Source organism: Bactrocera oleae, chromosome 6 (genome assembly GCF_042242935.1).
Source record: "Bactrocera oleae isolate idBacOlea1 chromosome 6, idBacOlea1, whole genome shotgun sequence".
Classification (NCBI taxonomy): domain Eukaryota; kingdom Metazoa; phylum Arthropoda; class Insecta; order Diptera; family Tephritidae; genus Bactrocera; species Bactrocera oleae.
Genome location: NC_091540.1, coordinates 19,528,089 through 19,546,093, shown reverse-complemented (window position 1 = coordinate 19,546,093; position 18,005 = coordinate 19,528,089). Strand labels below are relative to the sequence as shown.

The 18,005-nt window shown below is 38.5% G+C and overlaps 1 protein-coding gene across 1 annotated transcript; it reads left to right on the top strand.

Annotated features, from left to right (window-relative positions):
• The first annotated feature begins 84 nt into the window (after positions 1-84).
• Spindly (spindle apparatus coiled-coil protein 1 spindly) lies at positions 85-2,908 on the top strand. The gene is made up of 6 exons (XM_014238938.3): positions 85-681; positions 742-907; positions 969-1,184; positions 1,248-1,389; positions 1,672-1,770; positions 1,824-2,908. Exons 1-6 carry the CDS (start codon positions 142-144, stop codon positions 2,584-2,586), a joined length of 1,926 nt encoding a protein of 641 aa, XP_014094413.2. The 5' UTR covers positions 85-141; the 3' UTR covers positions 2,587-2,908.
• The last annotated feature ends 15,097 nt before the right edge of the window (positions 2,909-18,005 follow it).

Genomic DNA, 18,005 nt, shown 5'->3' with positions numbered 1-18,005 from the left:
ATGACATTCATTCTCAGCGCCATCTAGCGCATAAATCAGAACGTCAAACTCAAATTGTAGCGTCATTTACTCTAATTAGGCAGCACTGTTGAAGTGACATTTAATTTAAAAGAAAAAAGTTCTTCAATTTAAACGCTTGTTATGGAAGACGATTTTCAAATCGAATTCATGTCGCTGCCACTTGAAGATCTTCAGGATCATTATGGAAAATTGTTTGAGCGCTATAGGCATATGCGCGATGATGCGGAGGCGGACACACAGCGTATCCATGAGTTGAAACGTAATCTGGAGACCGCCTATGCTGCAGAAAATTATCTCTCGCAGGAAATCGAGGAGCTAATGCGAACGCTTGCGTCGATTGAAAAGGAAAACAAAGGCAAAACAAAAGTGCAAACAGAGTTGGAAGATTTGCGTAGACAACATCACATTTTATCTACAGACTACTCCACATTGCAGCAGGACTACGCGGCGTTGAGTGCTGAAAATGCCGAAATGCGTAAACAGTTAGAAACGGTAAAATCAGCAAAAAGGTTGAGTACGTCGTCAATAGTAGATGCTGGAACAGAAGAGCTTACCAATCGTATAGCATCACTGGAAGGAGAAAATTTTGCGTTGATGCAAAAATTGGAAGAGTTTCAAGAAAGTATGGTGCGGCAAACAATGGCATTGGCGGAAAGAGAGGTAACCAATCAGTAAAATTTTAAAAATAGATAAAGTTTTATTGGTGTATATTTTTCAAAGAGTAATATTGAAGTTTTACGAGATCAAGTAACATGCCTGGAGGAAAATTTGCGTTCAAAACGTGAAGATCTAGATGAAAAGATAGTTTTGCTTGAAAGTACCCAAGAACATTTAGCAGAAGCTAATGCGAGATTGGCGATGTTAGAAACAAAGCCAGAGAGTGTTGGTAATTACATTTACTTTATTGTTTTAATCGTGATTTGGGCATATTTTAAAATTGCTTTCAGATCGCAAAGGCAATTCGCTCTTCGCTGAAGTGGACGATCAAAGGCAAGCAATGAAAAAACTGCTAGCTGTCCAAAAGAAAAGCTACATAGATATGAAAAAAATATGTCATGACAGTCAGTCAGAAATAAGGCGATTGAAGCGCGAAAATATTGCAATGCACACAGAGCTTAAGGAGTGTAGTTCAATTTTTTGTGCAGCTGATCGTACATATCAAGGTACTTAATATGAGTTACTGAAATATTATAAAATTTGGCATAATTAAACATCATCATTTACAGACAAACTAAATGAACGCATTCGCCAACTACTCGGTCAAGTGGAAGGCTTAGAGAAGCAATTAAATGTGTCTCAGAATCGACTACGTGACCTGGCCAACGATAAGGGTGTTACGTGGCTTGATTCGATGCTGAGTTTCTGCAAGTACGCATTACCTGTAAAAGTTGTAAATTATGTAACTCGTTTCGCTACTGAGGCGTTGAAGATGTTTCGGTATAGTCGCGCCTTTTGTATAGTCCAAATGGGAATAACAATTAATTAGATAGCTAGCTCAAATTAAATTTCGCCACCTCCATCATTTAATATGAAAACGCGTTTGTAAATGTAGGCTAATTTTTATGCTAAGAACACATTTTAATTAACTTTACGGTACAGTTAAGGATTATGTGTGTTTCACACAAATATTTTTACTCCTAACTTATTTAGACAAGAAACTGATGAACTTAAGAGACAACTTCATAGTGTGCAAATACAAAAAGCCAGTGTAGAAGAGCAGCTACGCAACGTTCAACAGGAGATGACAAGGTATTTCAATACAAATTATTAACTATATAATAGAAAGATGTTTTTTTTTTCAGATGGCGCTTCGAAGCATTAAAAACGCGTTGTGTACTGCTCGACAGAGAGGATCTTTTGACTGAGCACGGAGTTAAGTTCAAATCTATTCGTGCAATAGAGTTTAATATTACCCAGAAAGAACAGGAGACTGCACGACCTCGTATTGTGCACGTATCACCTGCCATGTTAAAGGAAAGGGAACCACAAATACTTTGCACATCATTAGGAGGCTTTAAGAATGGGAATACATCAGCAATATGCAAGACAATCTCTGGAAATATATCAGCGAAAGAAGAACCCGATGATCAAAGTGACGACAAGACACCAACATCCTTAAAATCAAATGTCGAGTGTAAAGAAAACATTGGTACACCACAAACACAGCAGGAATCAACTACTTCAATAAAGACAGAACTTAGTTCTGATAAATATTTGCAAGAGAGCAATATTAACAGCAATTCTTTAGCAAACGAATTGCAGATGGTACTACCAAAGCAAAATAAAAGAAAACCCCCTGGATTGGACGCTCAACCGGGCCCTTCTATTCTATCTCAAAAAAGATATGCATTCCCCACTGAAGATTATTGCGAGAAGAATGTGCAGTTTCGTGCAGAGGGTCCTACTGTACATGACATTAGTGCAAATGTCAGTATTGTTTCAGAAAACACTAATGGCAGTATTAGTAAAGAAGGGCAACAGAAAGCCTTTATTAAGGAGGTGCGCAAGAAACCAAACATTATTGTTCGTCATGTGTTTGTGCCGTCGAAACGTAAACAAACGTAAAAAAGTTGTGTACTTTTACAGCTACTTATGTCAAGGAAAATGACCTAGGTGCATAAAGCAATTGGCTTGAGAACGAAAGTAACCTGAATTGTAGGACCTAACAACTTATTTGCTCCTGCTGGTTTGGTAATCGAATCTGTAAATAAGTATTTTGCAGTGCGTGAACTTTCCCCCCCTTTACATTTCTTGATCATTATAGCGATTCTCAAAACTTTGTGTAACTAGTTGAGAAATTATATGCATATACATATTGTCATTCCAGTATTTTACTGTAATTTGTAGCTTTTATCTTTTTGAAAATAAAAAAAATTTAGATAATACACTTGCTTTTTTTTTAAATGTACAGATCTAAAAGATTAAAAATTTTCAAGTAAGTGATGGAGGTGAAAATTTTCTAAAATTACATTTTTGAGATGTATGCCAAATATTAAGGTAGTTATTTTATGCTTTTACAATTTGTGCTTATACATTATATAAATAAAAGTCTAACAATTTATATCTAGTATTAAGTTAATAATTTGAAAATTATCAAGATTCTGTTGATTCTAATTCTTGTTGCGATGTAGGTTCTGCACTGTATTTCTTAAACTGATTACAAGAGGGCGCTTGTGTAGGAGGAATTCTTCCGCTGCATTTGCGCTAAAAGGCTTCATTCTAACTCCACCTTGGTAAGGCGCAATACACGCAATGGAGGGAGCCATGTTGTTGTTGTTGTAACGATTATCTAATCCCCGTTTGGGTGATAAATTCTAGATTCGTTGTCGTCGAGGTCATCTAACGGAAGGCCCAGGAAACGAGCTGTTTCGACGGGGTCGGACCATAGGGAGAGGGGTGTTAGATGAGTGGGGTTTGTTGGGCATGCAAAGAGGTGGTTAGTGTCATGCGGAGACTCATTGCATGCAGGACATGTGTTTGGTATGTCAGGGTCTATTCTGGATAGGTAGGAGTTGGATGGAGCCATCTTTAGATCTGCTCAGGGCTTATGAACCTCTCAGGCCTTAAGACCCATAGGGAGTGTACCACGAGTTACGTGACCCCATGTTGCCAATGCACTACTGCGACACATGCCTCAACGGCTGTACAATCTGCACCTTGTTCGCGCACTCCAGTCGAGTGGCCAAGAAAGGATCTCCACGGCCCTAAGAAGCTCACACAGGCAACAAGACTCTCAATATGACCAATTACCCCAATCCTTCATCCTGCTCCAATCCTCGTGAGAGAACCACTCAGCAAGTCCTGGTTCCTCGCACAAACTGTTCCGTGTGTCAGACCGTCATACGCCGGAACGTCGCATCAGCCAAGTGCATTTCTTGTACTAGCTGGTGTCACTTTCCGTATTCCGGCCTGCGCATACATCTATCTCGATTGGGTTTAAGTGATAATCGTTAGGTGAATAAAACAAATATACTTTGCAGCATCATATTGCAAGAGTATAAAAATAAGAAGCGGACGTATTTCCAATCTAGTTTTTCATTCGAATTAAATTTAAAGTGCGGAAGAGTTCCCATATAGTGGCGTCGCCAAACTACACCATAGTGCGACAGCCGCCCATGCGGATATTACAGCTGCAACAACCACCACCCACACGTACCTCCCTCACCCCCAGGATTCTACTCTTTAATTTTAGGGTATAGCTGTCCGGTCAGGTGACATCGTTCGAGATATTTAATATATACATCCCCCAGTTACATGTTGCCTAACAGGATATCACCTGGACATAGGTACGCTTCTTCGTGGTCAAACGACCGTAGTGGGATGGAGCTGGCGGAACAGATTGACGATTCGACATTCTGCACAATGAATGACGAAGCCCCTACCAGAATTATAGGCACCTGTAATAGCTCGCCAAATATTACTATCTGCCTGGCGAACTATGTTAACTCTCGCATCAGACCATCTGCTCATAATTATCTCGATTGGGAAACCTCCCGCCTATATTTTGGTGAAGAACCGCACCTTTGTTAATTTTAACAAAGCTGACTGGGTCGGCTTAACTGAATTTACCGAGAGCACCTTCATCACACTACCTTTCCAACCATCAGAGGGAATTTCCATGACCTCGTACGCTGGTGACTGTATGATATTGACGTCGGGCAATGTAATCGATGCCATGTGCTCAAAAGTAAATGGCTATCTCTCCGACCTTTATCGCTTTTTCTCGGCAAGGAACCTGACACTCTCCCCCCACTAAATCTACAGCGACCATTTTTACACACTGGATCTAAACAACCCTAAAATTTTAGGTGTTACATTCGACAGCCTGTACTCCTTCACTCCTCACACAACCGCGATAACTGCCAAACTCCAGAGCCGCAACAAAATTCTCAAATGCTTGCCGGCAACTCTTGGGGAAAAGACAAAGAAAAGTTGCTGGCAACTTACAAGGCAATCGGCCGGCCGGTCTTAAACAACGCTGCACCAATATGGTCGTCTGGACATGTGAATCCCGTATGCTTCCGGTTAAGGAACATAACGAGCTCCTCTCCAAGCAGTTTCTGCTGGGATGTTTTCGTAGAACCTCCTACTAGAAACATCAGGAGGTCCTTCCTTGATTACGTCGACGACATTGGACAGTACGCCGACCAGACTTCGGACGCAACGAACTTTAGACATGCACTGACCGCCATTCACAGTGGAGCCATCAACACCTTCACCGACTCCCTCTCAGTGAATGGTGTGGAATTAAACCACCAGGTTAAACTTCAACTTCAGACTCCAGAATCGACTCCGACATAACAAATATGTCCTGCATGCAATGAGTCTCGGCATGATACTGGTGGTTAGTCTTTGCATGCCCAACAAACCCCACTCATCTAACATTCCCATCGGTGGCCATGCACAAGGCAGTTCGCTCAAATTGGGTAATTGCAAGGAGCAGACTACCTGAAAACTCGATTAAGTAGACTCTGTCTTTCTTCAGAAAGCACAAGACCCTGGGAGATCCACTTTCAAGCAGATCTGCAACAAGGAGGGCACCTAATACTGTCCCACCTTGTCAGGTTGATGAGAGGCAGCTTTGTGCTGGCGTACATTGCTGAATCATATATGATTCCACGAGTATAATGCCATCTGGGAATAGAAAGATTTTTGTGTACTCATTTATGATATCACCAAGTTTTCGTGTACATGATAGAGTGAGGGAAAGAAAAGTACCCTGAGGGATCCTTTTATATCCTAACATATACTTTTTAAAAATGTCTAAAAAGATTTTGTAAAACTTGATATTTAGAAAAACAAAAAATCCTGTAGACTTTACGTATGAATGTGAATCATAAAATAAATGTATTATTGAGGATCAAGATTGTTTGAGCTTCAGGCGGAAGGTGATCTAGGCATATAGTGTCATATATACCTCCCCTGTATATCTTGTAAGTGTTTTCATTAAAAGAGTTACGAGAAATCTTTTGTATGTATAACGTAATCCGATAAAGCTAAAATCGGGGCTATGGGTTTGAAGTTAAAACGGTGACTGTTAATTACCGATTTTTTAGAAATCGGTTCGATTTTGACGTGGTGTGGTTCATTAAGTACTCTTTGAAGGTATTCAATGTACAATCGTATAAATTTCAGCAGCTGAGTTTTAGGGTTTTATATGCAGAATATCAGTTATTTCTTTATATTCTGTTGTCACCTCAATAAAGAATAGGAATGATAATTGTGTTTGGGCATTTAGAATTACAACCAATTTAAATTGACATTCAGGAAATTATCTTTCATAGGTCGGCGGAATCTCTCATCGCTATCGGACAATTTAATTTTAATTTTAAATTTTACGTTAATTACTAGAAGGCGCTAAAGCTTCTATGAGTTTTTAAAAAGCGATTTGTCAAAACTATACAAAACTCTTGGTATGTGTGATCGCTCACCGTTCCCTATGCTTAGGGATAATAATACAATAATTCTTTCAGTGTAGTGGAGTCTGTATTCCTGGGTGGACTTTTATTTTAATACTCTTGCAAGATGTTGCTAAAGAGTATAATAGTTTTGTTCACCTAACGGTTGTTTGATCCATCTGTCGTTATTGTTAATAGGATTTTCTTTGGCGAAAGCTCTATGACTTTGTGAAGGGTTGTAAGGTAAAGTACGGCTTTTAGTGCCACTGTGGGGCATGTTTTCATGCAACCTCTTATACAGGCGTACGCTAGCCTTTGGAGTTTTGCCAGTGCAGTTTTGGCTGATTTTAGTTTCATTCTTTCCGACCAGATAATCGTTCCGTTGGTTTTACTGTCATTGTATACATCCAGTGCAGTATCTTGGTGATGCATCCCTATGTCTTTCTAGCTAATCTTCTGCATATAATGGGTGATCTTGACGCTTTACTGATCGATTGATCCATGTGCCTTTTTTACGTTACTCTAGCGCCAAATGTTAACCCAAAATTTCGAGAATGGGTTCTATTACGATAATACTTATTCGAATATATTTCATATTTATTTTATGTCTTTTAGTAAATGGCGTTATAGCAGTCTTTGAAGGATTGATACTGCCTACTACCATTATTACAATATCATCTGCATAACCTTGGCATCTTATGCCGTTAATTGTCAGAAGGTCTAGCAAATTGTTTACTGCTAGGCTCCATAGGAAAATAATAGTACTCCTCCTTGGCGGTATCATTTTGTGGTTCTTATTTGAATGGTTTCATTACCTACTACCGTTTCCGCTAACCTATTTTTAAGCATGTAGCTCATCCAATTTCTAACTTGTACTCTAACTCAAACTGGTTTTTCAACGCGTTTCATACATAAGGCTCAGTCGACAGCCTCATGGGAGGTATTGTCAAATGCTCCTTCAATATCTAAAGATGCTCATAAAGCTACTTCTTTGTTGTCTATTGTATTCCTTAAAATATCGGAAAGTTGAAATAAAGCTGGTTTTGTTGATCTGGCTTCTCTATATGCATGTTGTGCATGGTGCAGAGCTATATCTCTTAGAGTGGTGGTTCTTAAATGGTTGTCAATACTCTTTTCCATGGTCTTTAGGTTAATGGATGTTAAGCTTATTGGCCTGATGTACTTGGCTGTAGTGTAGTTCTTTTTGCCTGGGTTGGGGATGAACTTGACTAGGGCTCTTCATTATGCCAAAGGTATGTATCCTAAGGCCATGCTTTCTCTCATGATGTGCACTAGTACAGATATTAGTTGTTGTACTCCATTTTGTAGTAGTGCTGGCCTTATGCCACCAAAAATAGGTGAACGGTCTAATGTCTTTACACATGACAATTAATAGCCCTAAGAAGAAGTCTATAATTCTCTGATCTGACATTGATGTTCAGAAGAAACCATCCAATGAAATACCATGTTCTTAGACCAGGTTTTCCCTATTGCTATGTCTAAAAATTTTGAGATACAGATATAGTCTATACCTTTGTTCAATATAATACAAGTTCTAGGGTTCTCGCAGGTGAGATCCCATATGAGTATTGTAGATTTGTAGTTTATTCCTCTTACCCGACCTTTGTAGGTCCATGGCTCAGGCGCCAGAACTATGCCCAGATCATCCGAGGCTATTTTCTTAGTTATTAATGCCGAGGCAGCAATAGCATGGTGTAGATAGATCTGGGCTATCTTGATAGCAGGTGTCGCTCCTAACGAGAAAAATTGTCACGTTGTGCGTGTGGGGTATCTCTTCACCGATTTTCATCGTTAACTTTACGACTGATCAGCCGTTTAGGGCTGCTACTGTTGCTAGCCATTCAGCTGTGGTGTCATCTTTGCAGGCAGCAATGAGTAGCCCTGGTCTAAATGCCACCCCTGAGAACAGTAATGGGTTTTCCCAAACCTTGAGTGCCGCATCCAATATTGCTTCTTAGATCTCGGTCAGCTATTCCGACCTTAAGGAATACTGCTACCTTGGCGACTGTTATCGCTCAGCGTAGCTGTGTCCTTGTCCAGGCCTAATTGTATGTTGCTTCAGAGCGGCCTATTTTTTCAGTTGTCTGGTCAGGGATGTTGTTTCGATCTTTTCAACGGCTAGTCTTCTAGTGGCGTTTTCTGAGCGTTTGCTGTTTGCCTCATGTTACAAACAACCGTTACGTTAACAACGCCCTTATATTCTGTAGTAACATGTCCCGAGTGTATAAATGCATATAAATACATATGTAAATACTTAGTTTAACTTTTCTTCCTTTACTAAGAAGTGCTCATGTATTTACGATGGTGTGTGCTTTTTTGCATAATAGCGAGCTGGGTTAGTATTCTTTGGAAAAGAGTCATTGACTTCTGACGTAACCCGCCTTAACTTAAATGGCGAAGCAGTGGTGAGTTTGTAGTAGTGGCTTACTGAAGTTCAACATAATTCGCATAATAGGACTAGCATTACAACAACCATCCCAATGAACATTTTTGATAACTAACCACGTAAAAGCTACCCACTGAAGAGGTATTCAAATAAAAAGGTTTTTAATTAGGGATTTTGATGTAAATTGGTTTTTGAATTGCAAATGTCATAGTCTTAATTCTATCATAATCTCAATCATAACGGATCATAATGGAATACCTTATTTGATTTCAAACCCTTAACATAGTGAAAAGCATTCTGCGAAATAATAACTTATCAAGGAGAAGGTCTACTAAGTATTTCTTTCTCAATTCGTTAACTTGATAAATATATTAGCAAAAAGGGGAAACTTCAAAAAATGAGCGATGCTGCACTATAAATGGAGATTGGTTTGAAATTTTCGTTAATTGCTTATTGGGATAAAAGTCCTTATATATACTTTTCTTTTTTGCAGCGAAAGCGTCCTTTTGCCACGCGCCACTCAAATCGCGTTATAGTGTTGCTTGGCGCCGTTATTCTTTGCCGACTGTAACATCACTTTTCTCTTTGCTTTTCTGTTCGATTTGTTTTTTTCTTTTCGTATTTTTTTATTATTGAATTTTCTCTTGTTCCTGCTTTTTACAACAACGTAATCAAAATTATCCATATAGATACTTAAGTATATAGATATATAGATGTGTAGATAATTGTTTGCGAAAGGCGTTGCTCTTGAACAGTGATATACTTATGTATGGATGCATGGTTATACTTGGCTGCAAAAAGGAACAGAAAATTTCATAAATATTGTAATTGCAGGAAAAACATAAAAGTTCTTAGATACCTTAAAGATTTCTTAATAAAAATGTAAATGACACTAATTTCGTTAGGCAGAATTGAATTTGAAGAAGTTATGTAATGTTACACGTAATGTAAGTGTGTTATGTAGTTGACTTAGAAGAGAAGTCTTTATGCCAGAAGAGCTGTCGGATATTTCGCTTTGCATTTTTTGCTAAAAATTAATCAGATGTAATAAGATTGTTAAGGGTAAGAGCTTCCAGGTCAGCTAGTTTTCGTTACCATAAATGTTCAGAATTTGTCTTGTATTTATTACATTTTGAAACACTGTGCGGAGTTGTTTGATTGCTGTTTGGACTTAGCATATAGGACATTGTTGTAGAAATAGTAATATTTGTGGACTTTCAGCACTTAATAGCAACTGATTTCATACACACACCGTTATATTGTGTTCGCCCACATACACATACACGGGCACATGTTGGCAATCAAATGCAATTTCCATAGCTGCTATTTCTGCATATTCTGCTTTATGTCAGCGCCAAGGAAAAACTACGAAGCTGAAAAATTTGCAATGACAAAGAATTGCATAGTTAAATGTCATGTGTTGATGGTAAGCTGAGAGATCAGGACAACAAAAAATGTTAAATGAAAATGTGTATATTTATGCGCTTAATGTATTTAATTTGTACATGCATAAAAAGATTTGCTATACGTTTGAGCAAGAGATGGAGCAAGAGAGATACAAATTAAGGGTAGAAAGGAAATAGCTGCGCTTGCAAAAAGTGTAGTTGATTTTTCTACCATGTAGTATCAGTTTTTCGAAATTTTCACTCAATACGACACACTAGGGATTGCTGGGCTTGTGTAATTTAATGAAACTGACCACAGCGGTACGCTGAGCGCGCTTAACATAAACGAGCTGGACAAATTCCTGACATGCTAAATTGCCTTACGGAATTTTCAGGACGACCAGAAGAATTTAGCCACTGGAAGAAGAGTGTAAACAGGATTTTAAGACGTCCGATGTGATCAATAACACCCCTAAGTACTTCGCTAAATTGCACACGTTTAGACATAAAATAGTTGGTGATGCCGACAGCGCCTTGGAAGCGTACAATACTCTACTCGAATGGACGCAATTTCTAAAATGTCTCATAATGCATTATTCGGATAAAAGTAACATACATAGGCCCCTCGAATACCAGTTGACCGATTTGCGCCAGCGCCACGAAGATATCCCGACGTTATACCAAAACCTTCCCCTTATATTAGACAAAATTGCATGTCATGACCAAAGTGACGAGTCCATAAGGACTATGACTAATTCATATAGAGAAAAAGGCCTCAGCCCATTCATAGGAGGGCTAAACGATTTACCTTCTCTACTCAGCATGCGAGAATCGACAACCTTGCCTTAAGCCCGTCAGAAATTAGACAACATGACCTACAGAATGTGCATAATACGCATAAACCAAATAACCAACCATCCCCATGACTTCCTCGATATACTTATTTTAATAAGCAGAGTATTTTACCCTGAATTAAAATTATTCATATTCGCCTACACACAAAATAATGAGGGATTCACACCAAGGTTCAATAACTACGCGAATTACCCCCATATTTCCCTAGGATTTATAAATCATTTCAATACTTCTTTTAATGACAGACCGAACTTGCCACCAAAACCATGAGCCCCGATAGAGTTGGACAAGTCATTATATTCAAGATAAGTTAATTACCAAAATAGACCTAGAGCGTTCCAAGCAATCGATCACCGAAACGTCCACTTTCTCTAAAACTAGCTGAATCTCCAAAAAAAATACAGCGTCATTTCTATGCTAATACAGAAGCAACAAACCCAAACGATTAGCAAGGAGAATCAGATCCGAACGAAATTTATGACGTCGTTTCTCACTATAACAATTATGATACTGCAAAACAAGATGATCTTGATTTTTTAGACTAGCGCCGTCTTCATGACTTCATTATGAATTTTGTACAAGCCGCGGAGTAACAGTAGATTTTTTGATTGATACCAGATCTAATAAGAGTTATATCCAATCAACAATCATTCATACCGATAAAAATGTAATCACAATTTGTCAAAATATAAATATAGCGCAAAAGCCGCGAATATGACACAAAGTTTATAATGTCGGAATTGATATTCAGCAACTTTTACTCAAACAAAATAATAAAATTAATAATATTATTGATAAATGTCGAAACCTTTTCGCCTATCCCGACAAAAAGCTCACCTACACCACTCTCGTAAAAGGTGAAATCCGGACAACAAATAAAACCCCTGTTTACTCCAAACCATACCCGTATCCAATTTCATTAAAAGAAGAAATCGTACGTCAAGTCCAAGGACTTCTTGCTAACGGAATAATAAGAAGATCAAAATGTCTAAATCAGATTCCTCCGGTGAAAAGAAATATCGAAAGCTCGTCGGTTATCTCTAAATTTATTTAGAATCCCTGATAAATACCCAATACCTGATATTAAAGAGGTCCTCTCAAATCATGGAAATAATAAACTATTTACTGTAAGCGATTTAAATAGTGTTTTCATCAGATTCCACTTCGTGAGACAGATATAGAATAAACTACATTTTCCGTAAACAACGGAGCGTATGAATTTCTGGGATTACTTTTTGCTCTTAAAAATATTCCAGCTATATTCCTAGTACTCTTTGGATGATATCCTTCGTCAACATATATGAGTAAGATGCTATCTTTACATTGATGATGTAGTAGTATTCGACACAAACGAACAGAAACACTTTAAAAATATAGAATAAATATTTTAAACTATAGAAATTACAAATATGAAAATCCAATTAGGCAAGAGTACATTTGAAAAGGAGGAAGTAGAATCATTACGATACGTAATCAGCTCAAAGGGGTTATTAATCCTAATCCTAAAGGTACTATCGAAGATTTATCAAGGACTATTCAATAAGCTTAAAAATTAACAGCACTCCTAAGAGGAAAAGTCAGTAATGTCTTCAAACGACACTGAAAGAAAATATAAATAAAATTAGATAACGAAGCCTTAGAAGCATGCAATAAAATAAAAAACACTTTGGTATCAAATGATATAGTCTTAGGGTCGGCTTTAGTATACCGTCCCAGGCTTTCGGGGATAAAATGGGTATGGGTGGATAGAGAAGATCCTCCAGATCCTCCAGCCGCGGGAAACTTATAGTTTTCGAGATATTTACGCTTAAAGTTGAAAATTTCAACTATTTAAAGTACGCATTTTTTCGATTTCAAATGAATTATACTCTTATATTTTTCACTTTTCTATCCAATAACACTTGACTAATTAGTTTTTAGAAATTTTTTTTATATTAGATGCTGCAAAAATAGCTTGATTTCAATATTTAAATCATTCTTCAATTTTATTAATTTTGACAATAACAAAATGGTTGTGAATGTCAAAACACCAGTGTTGCCATACTAATATATTTTGTAAACGAAGAAAAATAAAATAGACAGAGAGATTATACCCTACATACAGGAAACAACGCAAAACGAATTTCTGCGCGTAAAAACCTTGGTACACCCCGGTGTTGGACCGACCAGGGTTATTTTTTTGAAGCGCGGCCAAAGGTCGCCAACGCAAAAAGAATTTCTGCGCGAAAAATATTTTGATACACCCCGAAGGCCGCCATCCCAAAAAGAAGTTCTGCGCAAAAAAACTTTGATACACCCCGGTGTTGGATCGACCAGGGTTATTTGTTTTGAAGCGCGGCCGAAGGCCGCCAACGCAAAAAGGAGTTCTACGCGAAAAGACCTTGTTACGTTCCGGTGTTGGACCGACCAGGGTTATTTTTTTTGAAGCGCGACTGAAGGCCGCCAACGCAAAAAGAAGTTCTACAAGAAAAAGTAATATTGTCATAGAGGGTATAACGTGATACTTAACTTCAATGCTCTGTAATAGTTTATTTCTCTAGGTTTTGGATTCCTGTATTTGGGGTATTATTTGTTTTAATTTCTTTCAGTTCAATTACAAAAGATGTCGATAAGGTAACACTGGTTATTTGACATTTTGCAACCCTTTTGTTATTGTCAGAATTAATAGAATTTAACAATAATTTAATTATTGAATTAAACTATTTTTGCACTATATAATGTAAAATAAATGTGTACAAACGAATTAATGAAGTGTTAGTGAATATAAAAGTGGAAAATATAAGTGTATAATTCATTTGAAATCGAAAAAATGCGTACTTTAAATAGTTGAAATTTTGCACTTTAAAAGTAAATATCTCGAAAACTATAAGTTTCCCGCGGCTATATCTATATCTATTCTTGATCTGGAGGATCTCCTCTATCCGCCCATACCCATTTTATCCCCGAAAGCCTGGGACGGTATACTAAAGTTTTCCCTAGTCTTAACACATCTAAATTTTGAGAAAGATTTTGAACTAACAACCGACGTCTTCGCCTAAATCTATAATTTACAAACCTGATAAAACAAATGTAGTTGCAGACGCCCTTTCAAGAATACTATGTAATAAAAATCAATTCACTACACCTACAATTCATTGCGATGAAAGCTCAAGTCATAATTTAATCCCATGTACAAAAGTTCCAATTAATGTTTTTAAGAATCAAATATTTTTTAAGCATGATGAAATATCTTCATATCAATTTAAGATAATTTTCGCAAATGTTCATATAATTACGGAACCAGAGCACAACGAACAATTACTTGTTCTTACATGAGATACCTTAATCCATCTGTTATAAATGGAAACAAAGAGGAAAGAATGATGGGTCTGATTCAAAACATTTATCCTATTCACTTTAATAATATTAAAAGCTGATACACCAACATCAACATTTGTTGAAAATATTAGCAACGAACAAGAACATGAGAACGTCATATTAAACAAACGATTTATTACGTATTGACGGATAGACGCGGTATAAAGTCAACCAGAAGATCGAAAATAGTTATACTAGGTATTTAATAGTTGCGTTTTATTAATTTATTTTACATTAAAAACTATACCCTACAAATAAACTGATTGCTGGGTTGCTTATAACTTTATATATAAAAATGTAGTAAAGAATTGCCGGCCGGTAATGTTGTTGTAACATTGTACCACATAGTTGTAGCCTGTCGGTAGTGTATGATGTCGCCACAGTAGCCCCCTCCAGACTGGGCGATCGTTTAACCCTGTGTAACGAAAGTAACTTTACGACGTTCTTGCCTAGTTGATATGGTTTTCAGCGCAATGTACCGTACATTAGTTCGGTCGGTGATGCTCCTAGGTCTTGCCTAGGGAAGCCTAGGAGTATAACTTTCGTTGTAGATTTACGTGAGTACCTGCCGGCGACGGCCTTACCTCACGGTGTTCAAAACACAACGGATCAATACAATGCGTTGATCAGCGCCCCAAACAAAACGAGCTTATGCAAGTATTTATTTGGATACCAGTGGCAGTGTGTCTGGGTCCACACTACCATCTTGGTATGATTCGAGGCCGACCTAAAACCTCTTCCGTTTTCGGGTACGGCACCCAGTTACTTGTGTAACTTCTTTTTTTCGAACTGAAAATTCAGTTCTTCCAGCATTTAGGTTTAAACCACAGCCACCACGATACTCCCCAAAGGGCCGAACCCAATGAGCAGATTGAACAGAAGTCCAAGGGCTTTCTGCTCCCCGTGGTACCGGAAAGTCTCCGGTCAGACTGCGTAGCCTAAACTACTGCCAGTTGAGCTACCCATTACTCAAATGACTGGTGACATTTGTCGCTTGAACTTCAAATGTCTTTTTATTTGCTTTTTCATTTAAAGTGTTTCTAATATCAGTTCAAGCTGAGTATTATAGCACTATCACTCCACATACTATGCTGATATTACTGGGCAAAGAATATAATAACAGTCATAGTGCATATTGGCTTTTAGTCGCCTTTTACGACAGGCATGCCTTGCCGCGGGCATATTCTTTCCCCAAACCCGCAGGGGAAAGCCTAGGAGTATAGTCGGCACGAAGTCAGTCCAACGTTCAGAGTTGATGCATAAAATTGATCATTTTAACGTTCGATACCATTTTTCAGATGTGTTATGCCGAGCGAGCTTGTCGGCTCTGTAAATAGGGTGGATGTGAACTGGAACTCCGAATCTTGCAATCCAATTAACGGTGACCGGTTTTTGCGATGGTTGGCGCTGTCATGTTGGGTATGTGAGTCGCCTCTGGCCATTTTGAGAAACGTTCAATGATTGTGAGACAGTAGCGATTACCAGCGTGTAATAGAAAGGGCCCTACGACGTCGACGTTAAGCTGATAGAATCGAGTGTCTCCTGATTCATAGCGTTTAAGAGGCGTAAATGTGTGTCGAGTTATTTTACATCTTTGGCATTGCTCGCAAGCTCTTACGAAAGCTACACTGTCTTTTTGGATTTATGTGGGTTGTTCGTAACACCTCAGACCGAAACATTTTTGTAATGAACGAGTCGCAGACTATTTGTTTGTCGCATCCGCGCTAAAGAGATGAATTAGTGTTGTTCTGCTATGCTTGTTGCGTGAATTTGTGCTATTCTTGAAATATGAATTGGATTAGTTGTTTATGATCGCTATATATGTGACAGGTTCATCCTTCCAGCATGTAATAAAAATGACGGACGGCCATAAACATCGCGCTGAGTTCTGTATCATAAGTTCTGTAACATACCTGAGTGTTGTCGAAGTTTTTTTTTTAGAAGTATGCTAACGCTTCAAAGTTGCTTCCTGTTACCTGGTGCAAAATAGCTCCTGCGGCTATATTCGAGGCGTCGACCCATAGTGACATCTCGGCGTCTTTTGAGGGATGTGTCAAAAGAGAGGCATTCGCGTGTTGGGTTTTACATTTTTCAAACGCTGCTGTCGTAATATCGGTCAATTGGAGATGAGAGCGATCGTTATTTTTGTTTCCAGGGCACATAACTGACAGTGGTATTTGCATTTCGATGGCGTGTGGAATAAATCGTCTGTAGAAGTTAATTGTGGCTAAGAATCGCTTGAAGCCATTGACGGTAGTTGATTTTTCGAGACCTATAATAGCTTGTACGTGTTGCTTTAGTGGTCTTAGACTTGGTAGCGTTGATTCTTAAATTGTGCTTCTGTAGACGTTCAAAGAGTTGGCGAAGGTGGAATAGATGTTCGTCTAGAGATGATGATACTATACAGATATCGTCCATGTACGAAAATACAAAGTCTAGTCTTTGTAGGACTTTGTGTATAAGCCTTTGTAATGTCTGCGCTGCATTTCGATGACCCTAGGGCATGTACAAAAATTCGAATAGGCCGAAAGGTGTGATGATAGCCGTTTTCGGTACGTCTTCTGGATTTACAGGAACTTGATGGAAAGCTTTTTGTAGATCGATTTTGGAAAGTATTGTCTTACCTCTTAAATTGCTAGTGAAATCCTGGATACCTTTCTGGGATTGTAATGGTGCTGAGTGTTCTGAAATCACCACATGGCCGCTATGTACCGTCTGCTCTCTTTACCATGTGAAGAGGACTAGCCCAACTACTTCTCGATGAGCGGCAAATGCCCAGTTTTATTAGACTACCGAATTCTGCCTTAGCCGCTGCCAGTTTATCTGGAGAAAGACATCTTGGTCGTGATGATAAGGGCGGATCGCAAGTTTAAATGTGATGAACTAGTTTGGACCTAGCTGGGCTTCCGAGTTGCGCAAACCGTGTTATACTACCAAACTCTTTAAGTAAGCTCGTATATTCGCAGGATGTGTCAAATGTTTTTACTGATAGGGCTTCGCTACTCACGAGTTTTCCTATTGACGCTACTGATGTTAAGTTGTCGACTAAACGCTTCCTTTTTAAGTCAACCAGTAGCCCATAGTGGCGTATAAAGTCGGCTCCTATAACTTCGCATGTAATGTCAGCGATGAGAAAATTCCAAAGGAGTTCGCGTTTTAGGCCTAAATCGATTTTAAGGAGGACTTCGCCGTATACGGTGATCGGTGTACCGTTCGCTGCGTATAACTTTACCGTCGTTGACTTCATGTTGTTTTGGACGATTTTAGGAATTATGGAGGCGTCGGCTCCGGTGTCTATCAAAAAATTGTATATATATGTATAAAAAATTATAATTATATAGATGTGCGTTGCAGTCTTCGATACGGATAGTAATTTGATTTTCTCCTGGTTGTTGTATGAGCAGGGTTACTAACATAGCTCGTTCGTGTGCGTGGACTCCTGGTGCATATATCGTTGGTGTCTCTGTCAGCTTTGGATGCGGCTTCTCGGTCGTCGCGATTTTATAACTTCCATATGCTTCCTTGACTAAGAGATTTCGTTTCGGATTTCCCGTAATGCTTTGCGTTTGCATCGCTTGTCGA

Excerpts from the sequence above, each read along its gene's own strand:
- Spindly (XM_014238938.3), top strand. The coding sequence starts at position 142 with ATGGAAGACGATTTTCAAATCGAATTCATGTCGCTGCCACTTGAAGAT. Across the intron at positions 908-968 it reads AACAAAGCCAGAGAGTGTTG|ATCGCAAAGGCAATTCGCTC; the intron begins GTAATTACATTT and ends AATTGCTTTCAG. Across the intron at positions 1,390-1,671 it reads TCGATGCTGAGTTTCTGCAA|ACAAGAAACTGATGAACTTA; the intron begins GTACGCATTACC and ends TAACTTATTTAG.